The sequence below is a fragment of the Diachasmimorpha longicaudata genome, chromosome 8 (genome assembly GCF_034640455.1).
Source record: "Diachasmimorpha longicaudata isolate KC_UGA_2023 chromosome 8, iyDiaLong2, whole genome shotgun sequence".
Taxonomy (NCBI): domain Eukaryota; kingdom Metazoa; phylum Arthropoda; class Insecta; order Hymenoptera; family Braconidae; genus Diachasmimorpha; species Diachasmimorpha longicaudata.
In genome coordinates, this window is record NC_087232.1 from 7,904,219 (window position 1) to 7,926,734 (window position 22,516).

The following is a 22,516-nucleotide window of genomic DNA, read 5'->3' on the forward strand; positions in this document are numbered from 1 at the left end:
TCAAGTTAATCCGCGCGGGCTACCCTCGAATTTATGACGATCGATGGGTGCCGTAAGTGGAGGTTTGGTTATTTTTTTTTGAGATGAAAAAAAAGGCGACCGCAGATTGCCCCACTTAATCCCCAGGACTGAGCGACGAGGCCCTCCGCGAGCTTTGTACACGAGCATAACGCCTCTTACCGGGGAATATACCCACTGGGGGGAGTGGAGATTCATTAAAAGCTCGACACCGCATTTGTTCGCGACACTCCCCAATTTTCCAATTAAATGATGTTATTAATGAGATTCTTTTGAAGCGATTAAATCACTTCATCAGGTATAATTTTTTGAGTACGAATAATAACAAAGACAATTTTACAAAAATTGAAATCATCTTCAAGATTTAACTCAGGAAAAAAAATTATTTACTATATATGTAACGGATTTTTCCCTAGAAATATATATAAATATATAAAAGATAATTTTTCTCATTGAAAACCAAAACAAAAAGCGAAATGTCCAATTTTGCGCTAGCGTCTCCTCCGTAATACGGCTTATTAAAATTACACCAAGGACCGAGGGCCAGTTGACCACATTTTCCCATTCTAGGACAAGACAAGTCCTCCCCCTTCCCTCATCTCAATGAAGGACAACGCAGTTAAAGCCGAGAGAAGGGAGGCTGGCGCGTCGTATGAGTGGTTTATACGAATACCTCGGGACCTTGACCACCGGGGATTACTCCACCAGCTAGAAGATCCTCGTAGACAGTCGTGTAAGGTGGTTATTCCTAGCTCAAAATAGCCAGGTCTACGGTCTAACCACCCTCTGGTCACGGACTTGCCTTCTGGATTAATGTTATTGCTTCAACAATTCCCCTGGTCTCGCGTGGACAAAGCGAGATTAACGAACGAAATTCTGGTGGCGTGCCACTGGCACCCCAGGTAGGAAAAAACGAATGGGCCAACCTTGGTACAAGCACGGCCGCCGAGCTGCCGTAGCTCGGCACCCGGGCTCCAGCCAAACTCGCGCCGAACTTGGCTAGACCCTGGGATGATAACACGGGGCCAGGCCTGGGACCGAACTTTGGCCAGACTTCGGTCGCCGTACTTTGGCCGCACTCTGGGCTTACCATTCGGCCCGAAATTGGCCCAGGCCTGTTGCCGAACTTTGGCCGCACTCTGGGCTTACCATTCGGCCCGAAATTGGCCCAGACCTATTGCCGAACTTTGGCCGCATTCTGGGCTGACCATTCGGCCCGAAATTGGCCCAGATTTACGACCAGAGCTGTGGCCAGGCTCCAACCGTTGCCTGTATTGGGTTCAGAATCACCAATAAATATATGAACGGTATATCTGATAAGCAGACATGTATTTATTACCTTCAACATTATACAGAAAACAGTTTTATTATGTGACAAAACTTATATTTAAATTTATTAAATCTATTGACAAAAAAACTCAGCCAATCAAAAACTTTTTTCCTCCTATCGACATAGTACATGTTTTCATCCGATTTTGGTTGAACAGTTAAAGATATGCAGTGTTTGTATCTCCAATTTTCATGAAAGATAATCACAACTATGAGATTTTTCCGCGAACAGAATATGAAAACTCAAAAAAATGATTGCAGGTATAAATTGTAGAAAAATCTTTTGTGGATTATTTTCATCCGCTTTTAAAATAAATAATCTACGTAGATCATTTGAATCCGAAATTTAATACGACATACCATATTAAGTCTTAATAAACTCTCTCTTACAATCTAATAATATTAGCAGTCAGTCTTCAGAATTCGAAGATTGTATTAACAAAATATCCAACAAAATAACGCACCAATGTTATTTTTTAAATTAGTAGTTTAGAATTGATAAATTATCGTGCTTCAATTCAAGCATGAAAACAGTCATTATAATAGCAATATTATGGATAATTTATTCCGCTATGGATGATAAGAATTAATTCTTATATCCATAGACAATTGCTGATACGAATTATCCTGATAAGAATTATTTTTTCATCTCGGAAAGACGTCCTTTTTTTACAATAATGTCTTCTCCATCTGCAACTCCGGAACACAGAATGATATTTAGTTGCATTGATTGTGTGCTAGTTCTATATAATATTGCTTATTATATTCACTCTTTCAAACAAACTTAGAAATATAAAAAAGTCTTGGATAGGATTACATATAACTAATTAATTTCAACCCTTAAATTTGAAATCTTTGGGGAATATGGACGCAGTCCGATTGTGAAACTTCAACCTTATAAATATTATTTGACTTGAATCACCAAATACTGAAAACAGCTCTCAATGGCTGAAATTACTTTCATTAGAATTTTTCTTAAAAATTAAAAATCCACTTATTATTTTTCCCTTTAAACTTTTGGACATAATATTTAATCCCTGAACCAACAACGGATATTTATTCCCGTGATCTAACTTATGAGGAAATGACATAGAAAATACTTTATTATGCTAAGATACATCACATTTTCCAATTGTTATTTCCATCTTCTGGATTTCCGACCTCGCCAGGAGAAATATAATAAATATAATTAATACTTCAATGACAGCCGAATACTAAACAATATTCATATATTAATATATATTCTGCCCAATGAAACGCCTCGCGATAAAAATATATTGATAATATAAACTTTTCCTATTAATCGTACCTTTTATCAAGAATATCACAACTAATACAATTACGAAAATGAACTAATGGAGTCATATTAACACAGTGATTTTACAATTCCATTTATCCCGGAAAAATGAAGTATTATCGATTGGTATCAAAGGAACAAACTGAATTATTCTCGTTATGATGACTTGACCCGCGTTGTCGTTCCTTACGCCCACCCTCTCGATCGCCAGAACGTGACAACCAAGTACTTACTTCTGACATTATCTTCTTCTCATCAGTGCTGGATCCTATTACCTCAATTATCACATCAATCAGTACTTTGCATACTGTAGTGTTATAAACATTTTTCTTTTTCTTTCCGCCAGCTTCCTTTCCGTAACCAGAATAGTGCAGTGACACTGTCTTCCTCAGAACCGCAGATAGGATAGTGGAAACACATATTTTCATCTCTTTTTTATTGCTTATCAAAACTCTCATGAATAATCGCTAAAAATAAAAGAAGGGAAATTTTTTTGAATTTATGAACATGAGAAGACATCTTTGGGCTCATCGCCAGCGGGTTGGTTCTATAACCAAAGCGTTCCAGTGACGTAGACTTGAGTCCCGGTGATGAAAGATTTTTTCATCACCAGAAAACGAACCCAGTGCATGTGTCACCGCCCAATTTATTGATTTTACATAAAAAAGAAGAAAAACGATCAATTTCAGATATATTACCAGTGTTTCTACGAGATTTGGGTCCGTTGTCAATATCGCTTCGTATTCCTGGAACTTATCATCCATTTCAAATGGTAGTGGCGTAGACATCTGCTTCTGTATTTCAAGCAAGCTAGGACCAGAAGCTGGGGCTAGATTAGTGCCAATGATTGTGGTCTTGAGCTCATTCATAGACTGCTTTAAATCGTAAGCCATCCTGCGTCTTAAATTTTCGAGCTTTTCATCTAATTGCTGATCAAAGTAATCTCGAAGGGAGTTCAGGATTCGACGTTCATTATCAGCATAATGACTAGATGACAACTGGTTTTGTGGTCCCAGCATTTTTGGCATCTTAGCAGGGGGTACCATCATTGATCGTGAAGTTTTTGGAGTTCCTGGGCTCACAATCGAATTCAATCCGTCTTCAGCGCGTGTAGTAGACGATGCACGCCTTTTTCGGTTACCTTATGAAATTAAAGGAGGACCAAACGATATAAATTGATGGGTAGCAGCATCAGATGAAAAAAAAACTACCCAAGCCCCCACCAAAAATATATAATATAATCTAATTCTATATAAGTTCCGAATTTTGTAAAGAATGTTCAAAATATAAATTGGACCATTTTCAAATATTTATAAATATAAATTTTTTCATGCGGGAGGAACTTGGCCGATGATTGGTCATGGAATATCCGAGCCGATTTTACCTGAAGCGTTATGGACTAGTGGTGAAGGAGGTGTCAAATGAAGTTCTTTTCTTGTATTTCTCGCTGAGTCCATCGATTTTGTAGGTGACTGCAGAATTCCATCGGAGGAATCATTGCTCTCAGATTCATCAGTTTCGACGTCTTTAAGCAAAGTAATATTCTTCCTTGACCGCTGTTTAAATGATAAACATGCACCTGGAAATTATTGAAAATGATGATTTATCCCTGACCGGATCATTTAATTAACACGAACTTAGAATTACGTGCTACAGTCCCATATTACCTCAAAATTGATTTATTACCTGTTGGTACAGATCGCGATTTACTCGACATTTGCAAAAAGCCAGAATTATTTTGAGCCTTTGAGGCTCGAATCTCCTCAGGATTAGCTATAAGACAATCATGATTTTCGTCTTCAGAGTCAGATCCACTCTGGTAAATGCTTTGAAATCTTGTCTTTGGTTTTGCTTGTATACCTACGAAATTTTACAAGTTTGTAGTGAAGTAGTAACACAACGTAAGTTGTCTCCAGCCTTTGTTTTTTATAGCTATTTCAAAGTGGGGAAAGAATGCATGCATTTGAAAAAATATTTTTTTTGTAGAACCTATCGCTCCTACAAAAAAGGTTTCTATCAAAATTTTACCATTTTCCGTAGATGTTCACTTTGATTTACCTCTTCACAACAGAATTATAATGCTTTCCTACATAAGAGATGGTGGGGAAAAATGGAACGTTTCTCGTCCCCTCAACATTCCAATGCTTTTATGTATAAACAATCATATCAAGTGTAAATCATAAATTTTCCACTTTATCTTGTTCGCACGTAGTGATTTCTGTTAGCGACTCAATTTTTTGATGAGTAAAGAATTGCAATAAAAAAAAATAACCTAATATTTTTCGACCACAACATAATAAAAATTTTCTTATAAAATCATTCAATGCGATTCTCTCTTAAAACGATGTTTCGAGACAAATACACATGTAATGACTGCACAGATACATAATTAATATTTATTTTGTAAAAGATTTCAAAAATTCGGTCAATCTAATTCCCAATTTAGGGAACGATGGGTCTTTTGATGTTAAATACGAGAGTTGAATAAATTGGGGATGAATAATTGGGGTTAAGAGTGGTTATAATTGTTGATAATTGACTTTTACTTCATATTAACAGGACTTACCAGACTTTGGAGTTTGATTTCTAGGTGGAATCGGGATTTTAGTACTAAAGATGTTGTTTAGTTGAGACTTTGATGCAGTTAAGGGTTTTGCTGAAATTTTTGCTTTCGAGGAAGTTTCGGACCTCCCCCCCTTTCGATCATTTTCACCATCGGTTGTCTCACAGTTGAGAGTTACTTGGGCCTTTTTTAATCTTCTGCGACCCTGATCCAAATCAGCTGAACACAATCAACATATGATCCTTTAATATTGAAATGAACCCATCGAGCAATTCATCAAGTTATAAGTGGAGTCATTTCAATTTTTGTACCTGCTCCGGTGATGAAGCAAAATGGATAACTTTGCCAAGAGTCCTTGGGCGAGTGCAATTTTTCCAAGTAGTCGTCAAGTAGATGATATTCAGTTGTCGGTGGGAATTTACAGGTGTCTTCTTCTGCACTATTAAACCATTTTTTCGGCACCAAATCAATGCATGGTAGCCCTTTTTCGTTTTTCTCGAGAAATTCGATGACTGCGAATGGTTCGCTGAGATTTTTTGGATCGCGAGATGGATGTGAGGTTTCCGACATTTTAGGTTATGAAAAAAAATCACGATTCGTACAATTGAACCTGGTGTTTTCGAGTAGTTTCATATAAACTGATAACTTTGCAGAATGATGCATATAGCTTATTATTTAACAGAAAAAATTGCGTTTCTATTTCCATGTGTTTTGAACGGTTTTTTGTCATCACCCCACTGATGCTTCTTTTTTAGCGCCACTATTCCTTCAAAACGATTATATCACAAATATCTGTCAAACACTTAACACACATTTAATTCACATTAAATTCTCACTTCTTGTAATTTACCGTCAACTTAGTTGGTGAAATCCGAATTTGAGACAAAAAGCCCGATAAACGGATGATACGAGCAATTATGAAAGGTTATGTACACGGACGCCAGATCTAACCGATTTATGTCCCACTTGCATGTAACGACTCCACTATTGAAATTTTCTAACGACCTCGATGATCGGATTTTCATGTCGATTGTTGATTTAAAACATAAAATTGTTTGTTTCTTCCACAATTTTAATCACGAGTTCAACTAAAACATATACCCTCATTCATATACCCTCTTACCAAAAAAAAACTGCATTTCACAATGCGAACAATTTTTACGTTATTTTCTAGTGGAGGAGGGATATGGCGTATTGTCGTCCAGTTACATTTAATAAAGCACATTTGTGTTTAATTTTGTGTGCCTTCTTACATGTCATTTCAGCTGCCCAGGACTTAATGTAGAATATTCCTACTCGACTGGAAAAGTCTGGATAACTAAACGCCTCTTTCCTGGTGTCCGAAAATATATATACCAGTAAGATCATCACAAATTTTGGATTTTCCTGATTTAACGAGAATTTGTGAAATTACGAAAACTTTCTCAATATCTAGGAGTACCACGTTATTTGGATGACTTGTCGTCAAGGTTAGACCATTGATGTTGATCATATTTGATGTTAAATGAATTTCCCCATCAATTATCATCGTTGTAGGCTTTCTCGCGATAACCCAATCACTCAGTATGTGTTTCTGATTAATTACCATGGTTCCTCCAGACTCCATCTCAGTTAGTCTGTTGATAATTTGTGTGAGTGGTTTTATCGAAGAATGAACGAGTTTTTTAAATAAACCAATGTAACTCTCTCCCCAAAACGCTGAGAGCTCATTCAGAGGAATTTTAAAGTATTGGGCATCATTAGCAACGTGGATGATACTATGCCAACTGAGAACTTGAGCCCCTTCATCATTATAAACATCAGGTAACGTCTCGAAACAAATTTTTAGCAGAGATCCAGCATATTCACTCAAATCCTTAACGAATTCCTTACTGTTTAAAATTCTGCTAGCAAAGACAAATAATGAGAAATGACAACGTAAAGGTTTCGGTAAGAAATCTTGTAACACGACGATACCACAATAATTAAGGAAAAACTTGAATTGTGATGCTTTCCATCTTGAGATATTATTCACATCAAATTCTTTCCTTTGAAATTCAATAGGGATATCGGCTTTTAATGACCTCATAATACCATCAAGCCGACGAACATCAGCTAATTTGATCCTCTGGGCTGAACTTCTCGTTAGCCATTTATCCAGCAGCCATTTCATATTACCAGAATAGAATAAATGCATTAAATCTAATGGCACTTGTTTTGTCAGATCGAATCTATCCAAAGAGAGCAGCGGGGACACAGAACCTTCATAATGATGTTCTGGTTGAACTCGCGTCTCGTAGGATACTTTAGTGCGTAAATTTGCATTGGTCACTGGATATATGCGTTTTCCTCGTCTTCCACAACCTACTGTAATGCCCTTGGTGAAACACCTTCCACAGGCATAGAAGGCTCCAGGAGCTTTGTGGCAGCAAATGAATGCTCGAGCTGGCGAATCAGCCACTATTGCTACAATTTTCACCTCAAAAACCTTGTCATCAATGCGCAAACCATTTTCTTGGAGTTCATTGGCCTCTTCAACAAAATCAGTCATGAATTCTGTGGCTGATAATGGTTTCCCATCCCCACAATAAATCGCGGCAGCAAAGGGTTTGGTAGTGTAATTTGGATGCTGTATTTTTATTGAAATTGGCCAAATTTCCTTCTTAGCATTCCGGTATACCTGCATACCGTCAATATGAACCAGAAGAGAAATGTCGTTTTCTCGATAAATTTGAGTTGAAATTATTTTTCTGAGTCCCGAGGCGATTCCCAAATAAATGAATTCACCTGGAATCTCATGAACTCCTCTCATGGTTGTTAGGTGTCTGCAATGGGGAGTTTGCAAAAGCTGCCGTGTAGTCTTGGGTATTGATGTGTAACCTTCACTTCTTAAAATGGCTAACAATTCATCGATTGCTTCTGCTGTTGTAGCTCTTCTGAATTTCACTGCCCATTGATTAATTTTTTGCTCCATTCCCCGCGGTTCCAATTTGTCCAGAGTTTGTGTATTCTTGTCTCCAATGCTGTCAGTGAATACTTTGTTGAAATCATTGTCAATGTCATCTGAATCACCATCACAACCTGAGCCCCCAAGAATTGGTTCATCCCTGTCTCCAACGCTGCTATTGGATTCACTGATGCAATCATTAAGATGCTTATACGAGCCACAATCACCATCACCACCCGACCAACTATCACCACAAGCACTAGCATTATCATCGAGATGTCGAACATCGACATCTCCACTAATTTGATCCACAATAGATCCACTACGGATAGTTATTTCATTGGCTGTTGGCAAACTAACCTCTTCCTCATCGGCATTATTGCGTTCACTGTAATCCGGAGTTTTTTCTTTAGCGCCTTCTACGTTTACAGATTCTTTTTTCTTCAGTTGATGAAAATGTCTGTATTTTTTAACCCGTGAATATGAACTCTGAGACATATTACAATAGTAAAAGAGTAATATTAAAATAATAAATTGCCGCACACGACACTCATGTCTACTGCCACAATCAGACTACTCAACACGCCATCTTACGGGCTGTTGTCATAGAATGTGTGGTATACGGTGATATCCACGCATATTTTCCCCTGAAATAGTATGTTCAGAAGAAATAATGGTACCTTCGGAAGAAGGAGAATCAAAGGACGAAAAATTTAGTGAAGGAACATTCCCCATGAGAATTCAATTTTTGGAATGCTGTTCCATATGGGACCCAAGCCTGGCAAACCATGCCCCTTGTCTGCCTGGCCATGTCTCGGGGCAAGCTTGGTGACCCAAGCCTGGCAAGCCATGCTCTTTACCAGTCTGGCCATACCTCGGGTCAAGCGTGGTTGCCCAAGCCCGGCAAACCGTGCTCTTTGCCAGTCTGGCCATACCACGGGCCAAGCTTAGTGACCCAAGCCTGGCAAGCCATGCTCTTTGCCGGTCTGGCCATGCCTCGGGCCAAGCTTGGTGGCCCAGATCTGGCAAGCCAGTCTCGTGCCAGACCTGGCCCGTTTCGTGGACATTGGCATTTCCTACCTGGGACGTTCTCACTCCTAACTATTTTATCAGTTCATTAAAAAAGTAATGGTCGAATTAACCACCTCGAGTTATTTATGACAATTTTTATGCCCAAAGAATTATTAAAATTAATGAATCCTCCATTATTCATGGGCTTTTGATTGTTTTTAATTTTTATTATCATGCTGAGCCCTAACCTCAAGCCCGAGCCGGATTTGACGAAATTAATTTACTATAATATCATGCCATCGGATAACGCTATCAACGTTGTCATCCTTGCTGGTGTATACTCTTGGTCAATCCCTCGTGACAAAGATCTCTCGGTTCGGGACTCGATGGTAATTAAAGCCCGGCTAATGAAGCCCCCCCATTACGCTCCATACCAGGTACTCAAGGAACGAGATATCGCATAACTATACACGAGAAACCTTTCATCTCGATTGTCCCGATTCACTTCCCTCGCTTGTCTCAAAGTTCAATAATCAATTTTTCCGAGGGACAAACGAAGTCTAATTATTTTGTCATGCATCGACGAGTTGAATCGTTGAATTTTCAATATATTCATCGAGTAGTCAAGCGAAGGATTCCATCAGTATTAATACTTCTTCCAAATCAAAGTATTATAACCTTTCAAATTTACATTTTGATGGAGAACATTTTTCTCTTCAAAATTCACGAGCGAAATAATAAAACGAGATAACGTGACTTTGACTTACCCTTCAGTCAAGTCCAGTTAAGGCCTTCAGTCGAGAGATTGTTTCAATTTTGGTAATAGCACATTGTGACTGGTGTCGCAGATCGTTCTGTAATTAGATCAGAAAATGTCCCAAAATATGTGGATGTAAGGTGAGTGGGAGCGCCACTGCGTACGTTTGCATCACTACCACTAACCTCTAATCGGTGTCGCATTCCCAAACATCCGCGATTGTTGTTGTTATTGTTGTTCCACTTCTAATTTCAGTTCAACACTCCCCGCATCATCATCAGCCGACGAAAACAAAAAGAAATGTGAGAAGTAGTGGTCGTTAACACCTACCCGGACAAATCACTCGATTTTCTCAGACGATTTTCCCGCGGCACGTCCGGCAAATAAGGAAACACGATGTATCACCCGAGGGAGATGACAAGGAATGCTGCTGAGGGCGATAGACGAGGAGAGAGCCACTCGGGGGGGAAATATAGTGTCCAACAAAATCCACTATTTCTCTTCAGTGCAAGTGAGATAAAGCAGCCATGGTTTACTGCCCACTGGTAATGACGAAACAGATGGCCTCTCAGTAGTCAGAGAGCGAGAGAGAGAGAGAGAGGGGGCATTCGCTATTTTTCGTTGGATTGTGAAACTGTCCCACAGGAAGGTGGAGAGGAAAAGGAGGAGTACCGAGTTGATGAAGTGGAGCCATTATTGGTACGAGACAAAACCCAACGTCTCGGAGCGACTTTATTACTCCGGTGAACATACACGCAGGGAGGTTTATGGGGAGAGCTCGGTGAGTGGACTTTTGTCGAAATCTTTTTACTTTAATGACGGCGGACTGGTGGGAGAAGGTAATTCTAGTTTGGGGTTAGGTATTGTCGATAATTTGAAGAAAAATGTCGCCCCAACGCTGAGAGAAAATTGGTTTTGATGAAAGAGTCAAAAATCATTGGAAACTTTGTTTGAGATGATACATTTTTACTCAATTAAAAATAAGTCGTTTGAGGCAACCAAACACCTCAGGCGTGGCTCATCTCAGAAAAATGTCCCCATTGATATTTCTGGATGTGAACACGAGCTGTAAACGTCCGTGTCACTCATTACAAGCGTCACCTCCATGACAAATGAGACACGTTGTCGCGTTTGTCTACATTGCTACAGAAATTCTCGCATATTCGGTAGCCTTTGAAATACTATCCCAGCTTCAACTTGAGTGTCTCCGTTAAAAAAAAAAAACGACCGCGTATTTGAAAAAAAAATCGAGCAGGGATTATCAAGTGTTTCCGTGAAAAATTTTAAATCCTGTCATGATCTCCTCAAGCCTGAATTAATCTGGAATCAATTACCGCAACGTGTGCAACGCCCCGCGAATCCAGATCGTTAGCCCTCGCACGAGTGAACGTTGAGTTGGAGGGGTGAACGATCTTTTTTGATCCTGGATATCATTAATCACTGGCTTCTTAGTGTGGAATTCCCTCGTGTCTAGTTTACACAACGGGCAATGGTCTGAGTCGTAAGAATAACGTCCAGTCACCGTCGAGCTCTCGGTGGGGGGAAAAATAGTTAGAGCTACAGTGCAACGACAATATTTTCCATTTTATTTTCACGAGAATTTTTTTTTGTCTCTCTAATTATTGACGATTGACCTTTCCTCCTCGTTTTATGCACTCCGTAATACTCTAACGACACACGACCGTTAGTTTATATTGAGTGTATCGCTCGGTTAGAATACGTGTGAGCATATGTGTCCTCAGTGTGGTAATGTATACAGATACATCCCCGGGTACACACTTTCAGCAGTGGATTACGGGTCAGATCAGGATCGAGAGGCGGATGAATACTTCGTTAGGAGCTCCCCAGCTTAAGCTCTCTCGTGTTCACATTTTCTCACTGATGACGTTCTTGCCTAGGCCATATAAATTATCGTTCATATCCTGGTGTACTGATTAAATTACCATTTTTTTCCACCAAAGATATTCAGAATTTCATGCCCGTAAATTGGTGGAATTTCGTTATCAGTGGATAATCGAGTGAGGTTGTTATTCTCTATCTGATTTCACTCCCTTCCGAGATGCCTCACGATACTTTTAATTTACCTCTCACTGATTAGATGACTAGATCAATAAAAAAACATCACCACGTGGTAGTGTCAAACTGTCGACCGTTTAATTTTCGCTATACTTGAAGCAAATGAGATTAGTGAACTTTGACAGCATTCATCACAGCTTGATAGCTCCACCTAATAGTTTTGCCTTTTTTTCGTGCTGGTGCATCAGTGATCTGGCATCTGCCGAGATGCATAGCAAAATGGATTTTAATGCAAGAATTAATCGTGTTGATCGGTCATTCATTTTGAAGATTATTCTACGTATGAGTTTATTTTTGATTATTTTAATTTTCAATTAAATTAAAATGTCATTCTTAAATATATGACTGCTCTATGAGGGGTTGAAAACAAAATTTGTTTTTAATGATAGTTGACAGGAGGAAATGATGCCCGAATCCTGATTTTTGGAAAATTATCCAATGCTCAGGTGGCTGATACGATGCTTGCACATAAAAAAAATTCAATCAATTTAGATAGACGATCCCATTATCATGAAAATAATATTGCCAAGATGAAGGGTACTATTTCACCGCGTGCGATGACTCACAGGAATCTAGTGATAATCTGTGTCGATCTGGTCTGAAGGTATAACCTGGGCAGAAGTAGAGAAGGCGTGACGAGCCACGAGGGAGCCGGTTTAAGTCGGCTAAAAATTCACTCCTGTCTTATCGCTGTGGCCTTCCGTGGCAGCAAAACGGTACTGGGAATACTCAAAGCCACTATTTCGCTTATGTACCACATGTGTAGTTGCTCACAACAGCGTGTCCGGGTCGTGCTAGGTGCGCAAGGTGTCTCCTCAAACCAATTTTCATCATTCTTTCATGCATCGTTGCGTTTTACCTCCCTCGATAACCATATTTTTCCAAGATTTTTCATTATCTATTTTCATTGACCCCGTCGTGATGTCCATAGATCTCATCCAGGTATTTGAATTAACTTCGTTAACTCCAACGTCAAAACGCAATGGATTCATTTATTCACCTGGCATTTTCATTATTTCTCATTTGATTGGTACTGAATTATTAATAAAAAATATATATTAGATAAAAAATGTGACAGATAAATAAGTCTCCACTACTTGATCACGAATCTTGTTTGCGGTCTTTTCTAAAACTGTTTTTCAAGTGCACCTTCCGTGCGAAAGAGAGGACGCGGCTATCACAATGTCTCATCACGCAAACACCAACGGCGGCTTCTCGCGTGCAATGGGATGTTACAAAACCCCGGTGTGCACCAAAGCGGTAGGCTCTATAAGCAATCTCACCGCAAAAGAGAGACGAGAGGTAGGCGGAGTTGCAGAGGCGGCTTTATTAATTGGAGTATCGATGCATTCTACTGATGCCTAGGCTCATCTCGCGGCTTACTTTTTCATTTTTTTTCCACTTGTCCTGGAGATCTTGTAACCTTTTGCGCGAAATATCAAAGACGCTTCGGTGATTAGAGTCCGCTGGAGCTCTGTATTAACGAGCGGATTGGATTGTGCACTGTGGTTATGAGTTTTAAATGCTCCTCAGGCTAATAGAGTTGAGTGTTTTTATTCCACTTAAATTATAGACGAAATTTTGTAATCACCTAGAGGGTGAATTCTGCTGGTTAATTGTGGGGGCGATTGTTAGATGTCGCTAGACGCTACAGAATAAATAATCTACAAACTGTTTGAAAATAATTCTTCAAATGAAATTTCTAATTATCTCGTTTCTCATTCTCGAAAGGATTATTACCCATAATCAGTTACATATTAATATTGTATGACATTGAGTATGTCTCCATCATGAGAACTCCAGTCGCTCCAAATGCATTAATCAATTTTACCGAAGCAAACAAGTCAAAACGAATTGACTCTATTAATTAATAATATTCTCCCAGTAACTCCGAAATCACCGCAATTTTTATTCCGCAATTGCAAGGTTAAAGGGAGTCAGTCTACTGGGATTGTGGCAAATGTTTGTTCATGGCAAACGATGCTAATTAAAATCCTGTGGTTAAATGAGAGAGATGAAGAGAGTTGGCGACCTGGTAATCAACGAATGCCCAGCGGGTGGCAATCGGGTATAGCCGATGGACACGAAAGAGTCGAGTGTGCATAAGTCCTTCCATCCATAGATATCAACCATCTCTGGACCCTCAGGGTGTTTGTCTGTCTTTTGGAAGTTACCTTGTTTGTGTAAACATGCGAGGTTTATTTTTTTCTGTACCTCCTCGTGGATTTCGTAGCGAACGAAGCTGATCCCATTCTTAGATAAACCATCTTCGAGTTCGCTCCTCAGAACAACCAACAAGAGGAAGGAACAATTATAAGAATTTTATCGGGAAGCAGAAAAAATTGTTAAACAATTCAAATGCGTACAGTAACATCTCGAAGATATTTCTTCCCATCTATTAATAATCCGTTGCTGCCATAATGTCCAAATCCCCCAGTGTTTGTTTGACACATACGAGATCAGTGGTTGACAAACACGCCTAGAAACACGACAAGCAGCCCATAAATACCAGTTTACTATCTCCAATGATGAAAACGGCGCTTGGAGACAAACTGACATATTCACTAGTGAATGTTGTTTATGCAATATGTTTTTCATCGTGTGGACGTCGAGTCAAGAGGCGCTGGAGACACTCATCTCAAAATAGAAATTTAACGTAGTGAGATGAGCGCTGTTGGAAGAAGAAAAAAAAAGATTTATCATCATTTAATGGAGCTACAACATCGTAAAAAGAGCGAGGGGAGCATTGGGAATAGACATTGTCAACGGATCTGTCAAAAGTCGTGTCAACAGAAGTCCCTTGCCAACAGCTGTTTGTAGCTGGGGAGTTTATTTCCATGTATTTTAACGAGCCGCATGTACTCAACGAAAAATGTCAGGATGAATAACGAAAATGGCTGGTGGAGTAATTCTCGGTCTTGCGGAGTGATTTAATTTCGTGTAGACATTGCGCGGTTGGGGCGCCTCAAGTTTGAGACGATCAGCTTATTCCACTTGGGTAAACGAGTCAAGTAACAATGATGCGATTAAGGCCTTTTGACTAATTACCTTGGCAACATATGAGGCTTATATTTGAGATGTGTTCAAACATTTCAGGCCTGTCCATTGTAATTCATTGGAAAAATGTGATTAGTGTTCTGATCATAAATCTGGATGCTTTGATGGCATTTCTATGGAAAGTTATTATGAATATGAGAATTAATTGACGGAGATGTGCAAACTATGAGTAATTTCACTCTCTTTCCTCTTTAAGAGAAATATCAGGATTTTGCCTGGAGCTGGAGCTGGACTGGCTCCAGGAGTTCAATTAATGGGATGAAAGCTAAAAAAAAATACAACACGTCAAATAATTAAACGCCAGCCTTACCATCAGCCGTAAATTGTCATTCAGAATTATTTAATCCCGATAACCCCGGGAATATTGCCCTCTCGATGGGGCTTCATCACCCGGAGGATCAAAGCCGGCGGAAAATTACTGGGACGTGCGACACGAGAGTCGTGGTAGCCAATTTGTGTACAGCTTACCTTCGATAATCCTTCGGTAGAATATTGTTCCAGCAGCCGCACCACAAGCACTATTTTTCCGAGTAAATGGTGGTGTTATGCGTGACGTATTAGAGCCACAGTTGGTTGTCTTCCCACGAGATAATTACTGGATTCTCCTCATTCGGGGCCTTCAAGAGGGGATCCTCGGGACTTTTTTTTCCCTTCACGTGTCCTTACCGATAGTACATCGAGACGGAGGAGAAAATAATTTGTAAGCCTCTTATTTTCGTCGATACAGACGTGTCTGAAGGCTAGAGCCTGTGCTTGACGTCCATTAATCACCCTCCTACAATTTCTGCCGTGTGCTGTTGTCAAATGACGTGACGCTGACTCCGTACAAACCGCAATTTCGCCTATCATATTAGTACGGGTAAGTGAAAGATATCCGCTTGAAAGCTGTCTGTGATTTTATTTATTCTCCCCGTTTTTATATTTTTTTTGGTGTGTCACTATTTTCGTTCGAATCAACCTACAACCGGTCAACTGTGGTCGCCTGCGATCAACGATCCTGGGGTGACTTGCAGGATGAGCCTGAGATATTGTGTTTATACGCATCAATGGAGGGTACCCCTGCATACTCAGTAAAAATTCGCACGTTCATTCTAGTTCTGCGGTATTACATATAATAATCATGGGAGCTTTCCTGTTTGTTTTTTATCAGAGCGGGGAAGGGGAATAACATTGACAATGTCATGTGTCAACAACTGATTCGGCGGACACTCGAAAAATCTTATTTTATCGGGGGTTCTTTTTTAATGAATTCTGTGATGTAAAATCACAGCTTCAGAACACTGAGTGGAATGAACGCGGACGGATCCGAGACCCACTAAACCATCTATTTTTGGGAGAACTGCCACGCGACCTGCTGAGCATGAAATCCATCTCCTCAAATGTCATTAAAAAAAAACAAGTCCGGGGCAAAAAAATGAATGGAAATTCCTGCCTACGCGGACAGACAAAAGGTAATTGTAGGACACGTATAGATAACAACCCAAGATGGGAATGAAGATTGATGACAATAAAAATTCTTTATGAAGGTATCTCATTTCCGCGTGCAGAAGTCCGTCATCTTCATGGTGTATGGTGTATCACATACCCTATATCGGTATTAACTATCACAAGTTAAGAGAAAAAAAAACAAAAAAAAAGAAGTTGTAGTGTAGAAGACAGGATGTGGAGGGAGTCGCCGGGATTTTAGATTCCGTTTTGCCAACCGGCTGCTCTACGACAGGGAGTTATGATATCGGTGGCGATCGGCCATGCCGAGTGAAAGCACTAGTGGCGTGAGTAATATAGAACCACTTCGGTGATCTTTTATATGGAGTCCCTTCAAAGTATTACGAGGCTCAAGCGAGTTAGAATGATCCAACGATGGGTACATATACGTCTTGGGTATGAGATTGTATCGATTCTCTCTCTCTCCCTCTCTCTCGTGGGCAAGAAGACACCGAATGAAAATAAGAAATAGAGATGGGGAGGAGGTTGGGGTCAAGGCGAGGCGATCCCGGAGCAGTCAGCGTCCTGAGTCGTAAATAAACCACTGCTACCAGTGCCAATCCAGTGGGTCGGCATTGCACGTTTCCGGTGTGGAGTTGAGCCACTGTGTATGCGCTGAAGAATTTCCATCCAATGATGAAATGTAAATTGTTACATCTTCAGAAAATAATCGAACTTCAATTTCCGATCAATAGGCTATTGCTTGCCAAGATTCGCTACTGTTTTTGGTTTCGACTTTAAAAGGCTTCAGGGGGATGATAACTTGAAGAATTGGTTCATTTTCGCCGAGGGGCACATAAATTATTTTTTTTTAATTTCGAAAACGCGTCGTGGTGGTCATATCTACGATTATTTGCGCCCCAAAGTCATTTGATTTTATTTAATTAAAGTTACTCTCAATTAGAAGCCGGTGCCTATCCCTAGTTGAGAGCAATTGATCTGACGAATACTAAGTCACACCTGCTCCAAGACATTATCTGGAACGGGTTATGGGCAATTCGTTCAGCACTTTCAGATATGGAAAAAGGTTTGCAGCTGGTCTTTTTCCAGATTGGCACCTTCCTCTGTCCTGGTGGGCCAGATTATCAGGCGGAACCTCCTGGATACATTAAATACCGGAGGATTATACGTTTCCTTCGTTCGAAATGTTGGCTACATTTCTAACCCAGGATCATAATGGTGCATCGGAGCTGTATTAGGCATTGGAAGCCAACGTGATTTGAATGATTGAACGGTGCGTTCGACTATCCAATAACAGTTCTGGTGGACCGAGGTTAATTGTGCCGTGAAACACGCATCTGGTCGTTCTTCAGCAAAAAAGCGAAAGTTTCACGAAATTCTGAACGATTTAGCCGGTGTGGACACTATCATTTTGTCCTGTGGCTGTTGGTTATAAGCACGAGGACTCCGGGATAATTTCCGAAAGATTTCGCAAGGTCGACACGCAATAAAAGGCATTCTGCTGAATGTTTTATATTGTTGAATAATAAATCAGGACTAGGATAATAATTTATAGAAAATTAGTCATAATGCCGGTCCTCATCATCTGCAATCTTATCCTTCAAGAGAACAGATTAAATTTAATCAATTGGAAACTTGAGATTTTGGTTTCGGAGGCGAAGGTGAATGAGAAATCTTCAGGTCCTGTGGACGAAAGTAAGAATAATTCTTCAACTCGTAGATCCTTGCGGCTTCCTCTGCGGTTATCGCTGAAAATGGAAAATTAATTCTTCGCGGAAATGAGGAATAATAATAATTTCCATAGAAGGAATAATTTTGTGAGAGTCATTACTTCTCGGCTTTTGGGAAAGCCCTTCCGTTGATTTTTCGGATTTCGCAGCGGTTTGTTTATTAATACCGAAGAGGAGTTTACGCAGTGCCCGGCTGACACCTAAAAATCAATGAGGGGTTAGGGATGATAGAGGCGAGAAGAATTAATCGACTCACCGTCTTTCAGGGGTGAGACACTGCGGTTGGTTGGCTCCATTTCCTGGTGGATACTGCGTTCTACGTCAATAGTCTTCACCCTTCCTCGGTTTTTGTCCGTTGGTGACTTCCGCCCTTCGTTCCAGTTTGCTGATGCCCATGGGTGATCTTCTGTCAATTTCTTCGGAGAGTTTACGCGATTTTTCGAACGATCTGAAGGATAAATTGGAGGGGAATTAATGGCCTCTCGAATTGATTTGTTTTCATCTGTTTCTTATCATGATTATTTTGTTTAAGTTGTGAAAATATTGTACATGAAGTGGAATTCATGTTTGTCATTCATGTTTATGATCAGAATATGATGAATTTTCTTTGGTCAATGGACTTCCGTGAGGCATCTGCCATTTTTCGAAGTATTCTCTTTTGAAAGGGTAAGGATCGCCAGGGATCCTGATGTAATCATCAAATTCCTTCAACTCTGGCTCCATATTCTCCTCTTCAGCCATCTTCACACTGCTCCCCTCAGCCATCTTCTGGATATCCTCTATTTCCTCGTGCACTTCTTCAGATTCTGTTTCGTTGGGATGAGCTAAAGCTTCAGAATCTTCTCCGCCGTCCTCCAACCCCTCCTCGGACCCCTCGACATCATCAGTGATGGTGACGGGAAGGAACTGTGTCTCCCCCTCGTCATCAGACTTTCTGGAATCTCCCATCGACAGACATAGGAAGAATAGACTCAACGTATGAAATTTCTTAGAATCCACTCGATGTAACATATTATTCACATCGAGCATCATTTCATTCGGATTCACGTACTCTTGAATTTGGGAGTCCAATGGCTTGATCACAGCCACATCGAGTTTGGGAACTGGTGCCTCAGGAACAATCGAGAACTTGTCCTCGTGGTTCTTCTCCCTTTCATACTTTCTCTTCTTCTCGGCTAGAGCCATCTGTTCCGCCCGAAGTTTCGTCCGGGCCATCACCTCCTGCCAGGCAGCAAGCTCGTCCTCATCGACATCTTCCGTAGTCGATCCCTCATCGATTCTCAGAAGTCCTAAATCAGCTTTCAATTCTTCCTTCACCTCTCCCAATGCCATCGCTGATTTTAATTCTTCGTTTGGATTCAGGGGATACAGTTCCTCATCAAGGGGAGGCACGATAGAGATTCCTGGATCGATGATCGGTGGTGGACTCTCGTTTCTCATCTCTATTCGGTTACTATTCTCGATGGAATCTATGAACTGTCTCTCCAGCATTGAAGTCAGGTCTGATGACTTCATCTCGCGCTGAGGGATCTGAGGGAGGAATTTCCTTGCTTCTCTTTTTTCAGGCTTGATCGGCTCACACAGATTGACTCCCCATTTCTGTTTCAGGACATAATTTGGTGTATGCTCCGGGGGGACTTCCTTCGCGATGGAGTTGTCCGCGATGCTGACACCCCACTCCTTCCGGAAGCCGGCGTCATCGCTTTTTGGAGGTATGTTTATGTATTTTATTCGCTCGAAGATCTTTCCCTCGAGTTTGTGATCTTTCGGGGATTGATCAGGAACATTGTCAGGGCCTTTTGCGCTTGTCTCGCAACCCATTAAAGTCCTTTTTTGCTGGTTGATTGTATTGTCTAGAATATTGACAGAAAAATAAATTCTGCAGCAATTTGGGGTTATCTTGATTACCTGATCTACCTGAGAAAATGTTCTTGATTCTTGAGAATATGCCTGGAGCTTTTTGACTCTCCAGATGTCCACGGGTTGTGGAAAAGGTGTTTCTTGTCAATGGACACCAGTTTCGAAGATTTGGGGAGGGTGGTATTAAATATCTCAGGGCACTCATCTCGGGGAGATTTTTTCCCAGTCACTTGGGTAATTTTGGAGTGATTGTGAAGAGTCAGGTGACAGGGTGGTACTTCAGAGTCCCAGAGGCTTTCTATTGTTTTCTCGTAATGAGAAAAATTCCGTTGGCCTCTTTATCACGTGGTTTGACGTATGTGAAACCTCGTCAGTGGTCTTAACTTCGGTTAATCATTGCCGGAAGTTTTATTCTCCGGGGGATTTGGGGCCGAGGGTCACTGTAATGCTATAATGGATACTCTTTCATTCCCCAAAAATCGATGGGAAAAGTTTCATAAAGTGTCGTTCCAGGGTATGAGAGGTAGTAAAACAATATCATGAATTTTTTTTATTCAATTTTTATTCACAAGTTTTTTTTCTAATTGCAAGATTTTTTTTTAATGAATGAAATTTTTTGATTTACATTTGGTATTTGCACGGGACAATAAACAGATTTTTCCCAAACAATTTTGGCTTGAGCAGATATGAGGGAAATTCCCTAAAGGACCTGAGGGTGACTGAGAATAAAATGCTCGTGAAAATATCTCAGAGTGAAAATGGATCGTGGTCATTCGTGCCACGTAGGCTGATAACCGTTGGATAAATGTTTAAGGAAACGTTATCGTAAGAATTCTGGGGGACATTAAAAAAAACACACGTGCCTCTAACGGTGGTAACTCGATGCAATTTTAAAAGGGCTATTTCCCTCCCTTTCCAATTGGTCTCGAGAAGAAAAAAAATATATATAATAGGGGTTGGGGTGACACATGTCCCCAATGCCGTGTGGATCCCCAACAGCGCGTGCTTTTGGAATACCAATAGAGGTGGTAAGGCCATTCTTGAGGAATGAATGTTTATGTGTTTGGACACTTGGTGAATTATAGACTCCCATGAATTATCGTCCTCGCAATAATTCATTATTATTCACGGACACCTTTGGTTTTTATTTCATTTTGAGCCATAGATGTATGAAAACCATGTCAATTAACACCATTTACATTTTTTATTGAGCAAAATATTTCAAAGATCTTCTACAAAATTTTCACAAACCCACTGAAGACATAAATTTCAAACTCCCCAGTGTCAAATATCAGGTTTATGTCCAGGCCAATTGTATAAATTGCCTACGACAAAGTAATCGTCCCCTCCTCGGTCACACTCCCACCCCCATGGGTCCATCCACCACTGGGCCCACATATTTTCCCATGCCCGAGGGATGGCTCGGCACGAGCCAGTGCTGGGGAAACACGAGCTGAAAAAAATATATACAAGGGACACACGACACTGAGATGCAGGTGCGTGCTTCGTTCCTCTCTGCTCCAATGTTTCTGTTTCAGTCCGGTGAGATATTTTCCCCGGGAATCGTGATCGTTTGAGACATCGTTCCCGCGAGGCCAAACGGGTAAGAACGTGACGTTTCCACCTTTTACCTCCGTAACACAGTGTCACGTATCTACGTCGTTTTCTTTTTTCCTATGAACAAATGCCCTCCTCCTCCTCCTCCTCTCCGTTATTCCTCGCGCTTCTGACGTGTCAAAACAAGAGATCTTGTGATTTACGAAGTTATCGCGAGGGAAAATTATTTGTCTTTATTTGTTGAAGGGGAGACAGGTCTACCTCACACTCAACAACTTTTTCAAAGAATTACAGGTTGTAGAAACAATAACGAATTAAAAGATATTGCATTTTTTTACGGAAAATTGGCTTTTACCGAAAACATCTACAACCAGATATTGAAGAATAAAATTCTTCATTCCCATTACCCTCGCGACGATCAATCGCCGCGTGTGGCAAGCGATCCAACTTCTTTATAAATGAGAAACGAAGAGAATGAGATAGACTTGCAGTTGACGCCGAGGGAAACAGGATACTCCCAGTGTGGTGTTGTAAAGCTTGGAAGGCAGTTCAGATATTCACCAGTTGATTATACCACCCTGGGATGGAGGAAGAAGAAGCACACCCGTTTGCCCCACACCCTGTATTCAATTCTCGAGAGGACGCTAACTCGACAACTGACAAATTAGCCAGGCGCACCGACGACACTTGCAAAATGGGACAAGAAGGAGAATGGGCGCTTCTGTACACCGCTTTTCCAGTTTGAGTTTGATGGGCAGAGGCGTACAATCGACGAGGGGTCGACATCATTCGGGAAGAAAAAAAATCTGAATGGAATTTCATCCGGCAAATTGAATTATCTCGGCCAATTGTTTTTTAGGGTGATACATCACGGGAGGATGAATAAAAT

The 22,516-nt window shown here is 40.5% G+C and overlaps 3 protein-coding genes across 6 annotated transcripts; all 3 read right to left on the reverse strand.

The window, feature by feature from the left end:
* Positions 1-1,332: 1,332 nt before the first annotated feature.
* LOC135165476 (uncharacterized) lies at positions 1,333-5,777 on the reverse strand. The gene is made up of 6 exons (XM_064126806.1): positions 5,519-5,777; positions 5,211-5,426; positions 4,331-4,504; positions 4,029-4,223; positions 3,343-3,785; positions 1,333-3,111 (listed from the first exon to the last, which is right to left on the reverse strand). Exons 1-6 carry the CDS (start codon positions 5,775-5,777, stop codon positions 2,761-2,763), a joined length of 1,638 nt encoding a protein of 545 aa, XP_063982876.1. The 3' UTR covers positions 1,333-2,760.
* Positions 5,778-6,980: 1,203 nt separating this feature from the next.
* LOC135165480 (uncharacterized) lies at positions 6,981-8,777 on the reverse strand. The gene is made up of 2 exons (XM_064126811.1): positions 7,281-8,777; positions 6,981-7,090 (listed from the first exon to the last, which is right to left on the reverse strand). Exons 1-2 carry the CDS (start codon positions 8,629-8,631, stop codon positions 7,083-7,085), a joined length of 1,359 nt encoding a protein of 452 aa, XP_063982881.1. The 5' UTR covers positions 8,632-8,777; the 3' UTR covers positions 6,981-7,082.
* A 9,332-nt stretch (positions 8,778-18,109) lies between these two features.
* On the reverse strand, positions 18,110-20,327 carry LOC135165652 (uncharacterized). 4 transcript variants are annotated; one of them, XR_010299551.1, is made up of 5 exons: positions 20,119-20,327; positions 19,262-20,063; positions 18,467-18,658; positions 18,312-18,410; positions 18,110-18,248 (listed from the first exon to the last, which is right to left on the reverse strand). XR_010299551.1 is itself a non-coding variant. In XM_064127136.1 (3 exons), exons 1-2 carry the CDS (start codon positions 20,273-20,275, stop codon positions 18,781-18,783), a joined length of 1,440 nt encoding a protein of 479 aa, XP_063983206.1. In that variant the 5' UTR covers positions 20,276-20,327; the 3' UTR covers positions 18,520-18,658; positions 18,760-18,780. The 4 variants fall into 4 exon arrangements, 3 of the variants coding, with proteins under 3 accessions (XP_063983207.1, XP_063983205.1, XP_063983206.1); XM_064127136.1 differs by lacking the exons at positions 18,110-18,248; positions 18,312-18,410 and having other exon boundaries at positions 18,520-18,658; positions 18,760-20,063; XM_064127137.1 differs by lacking the exons at positions 18,110-18,248; positions 18,312-18,410 and having other exon boundaries at positions 18,516-20,063; positions 20,128-20,327.
* Positions 20,328-22,516: the final 2,189 nt, after the last annotated feature.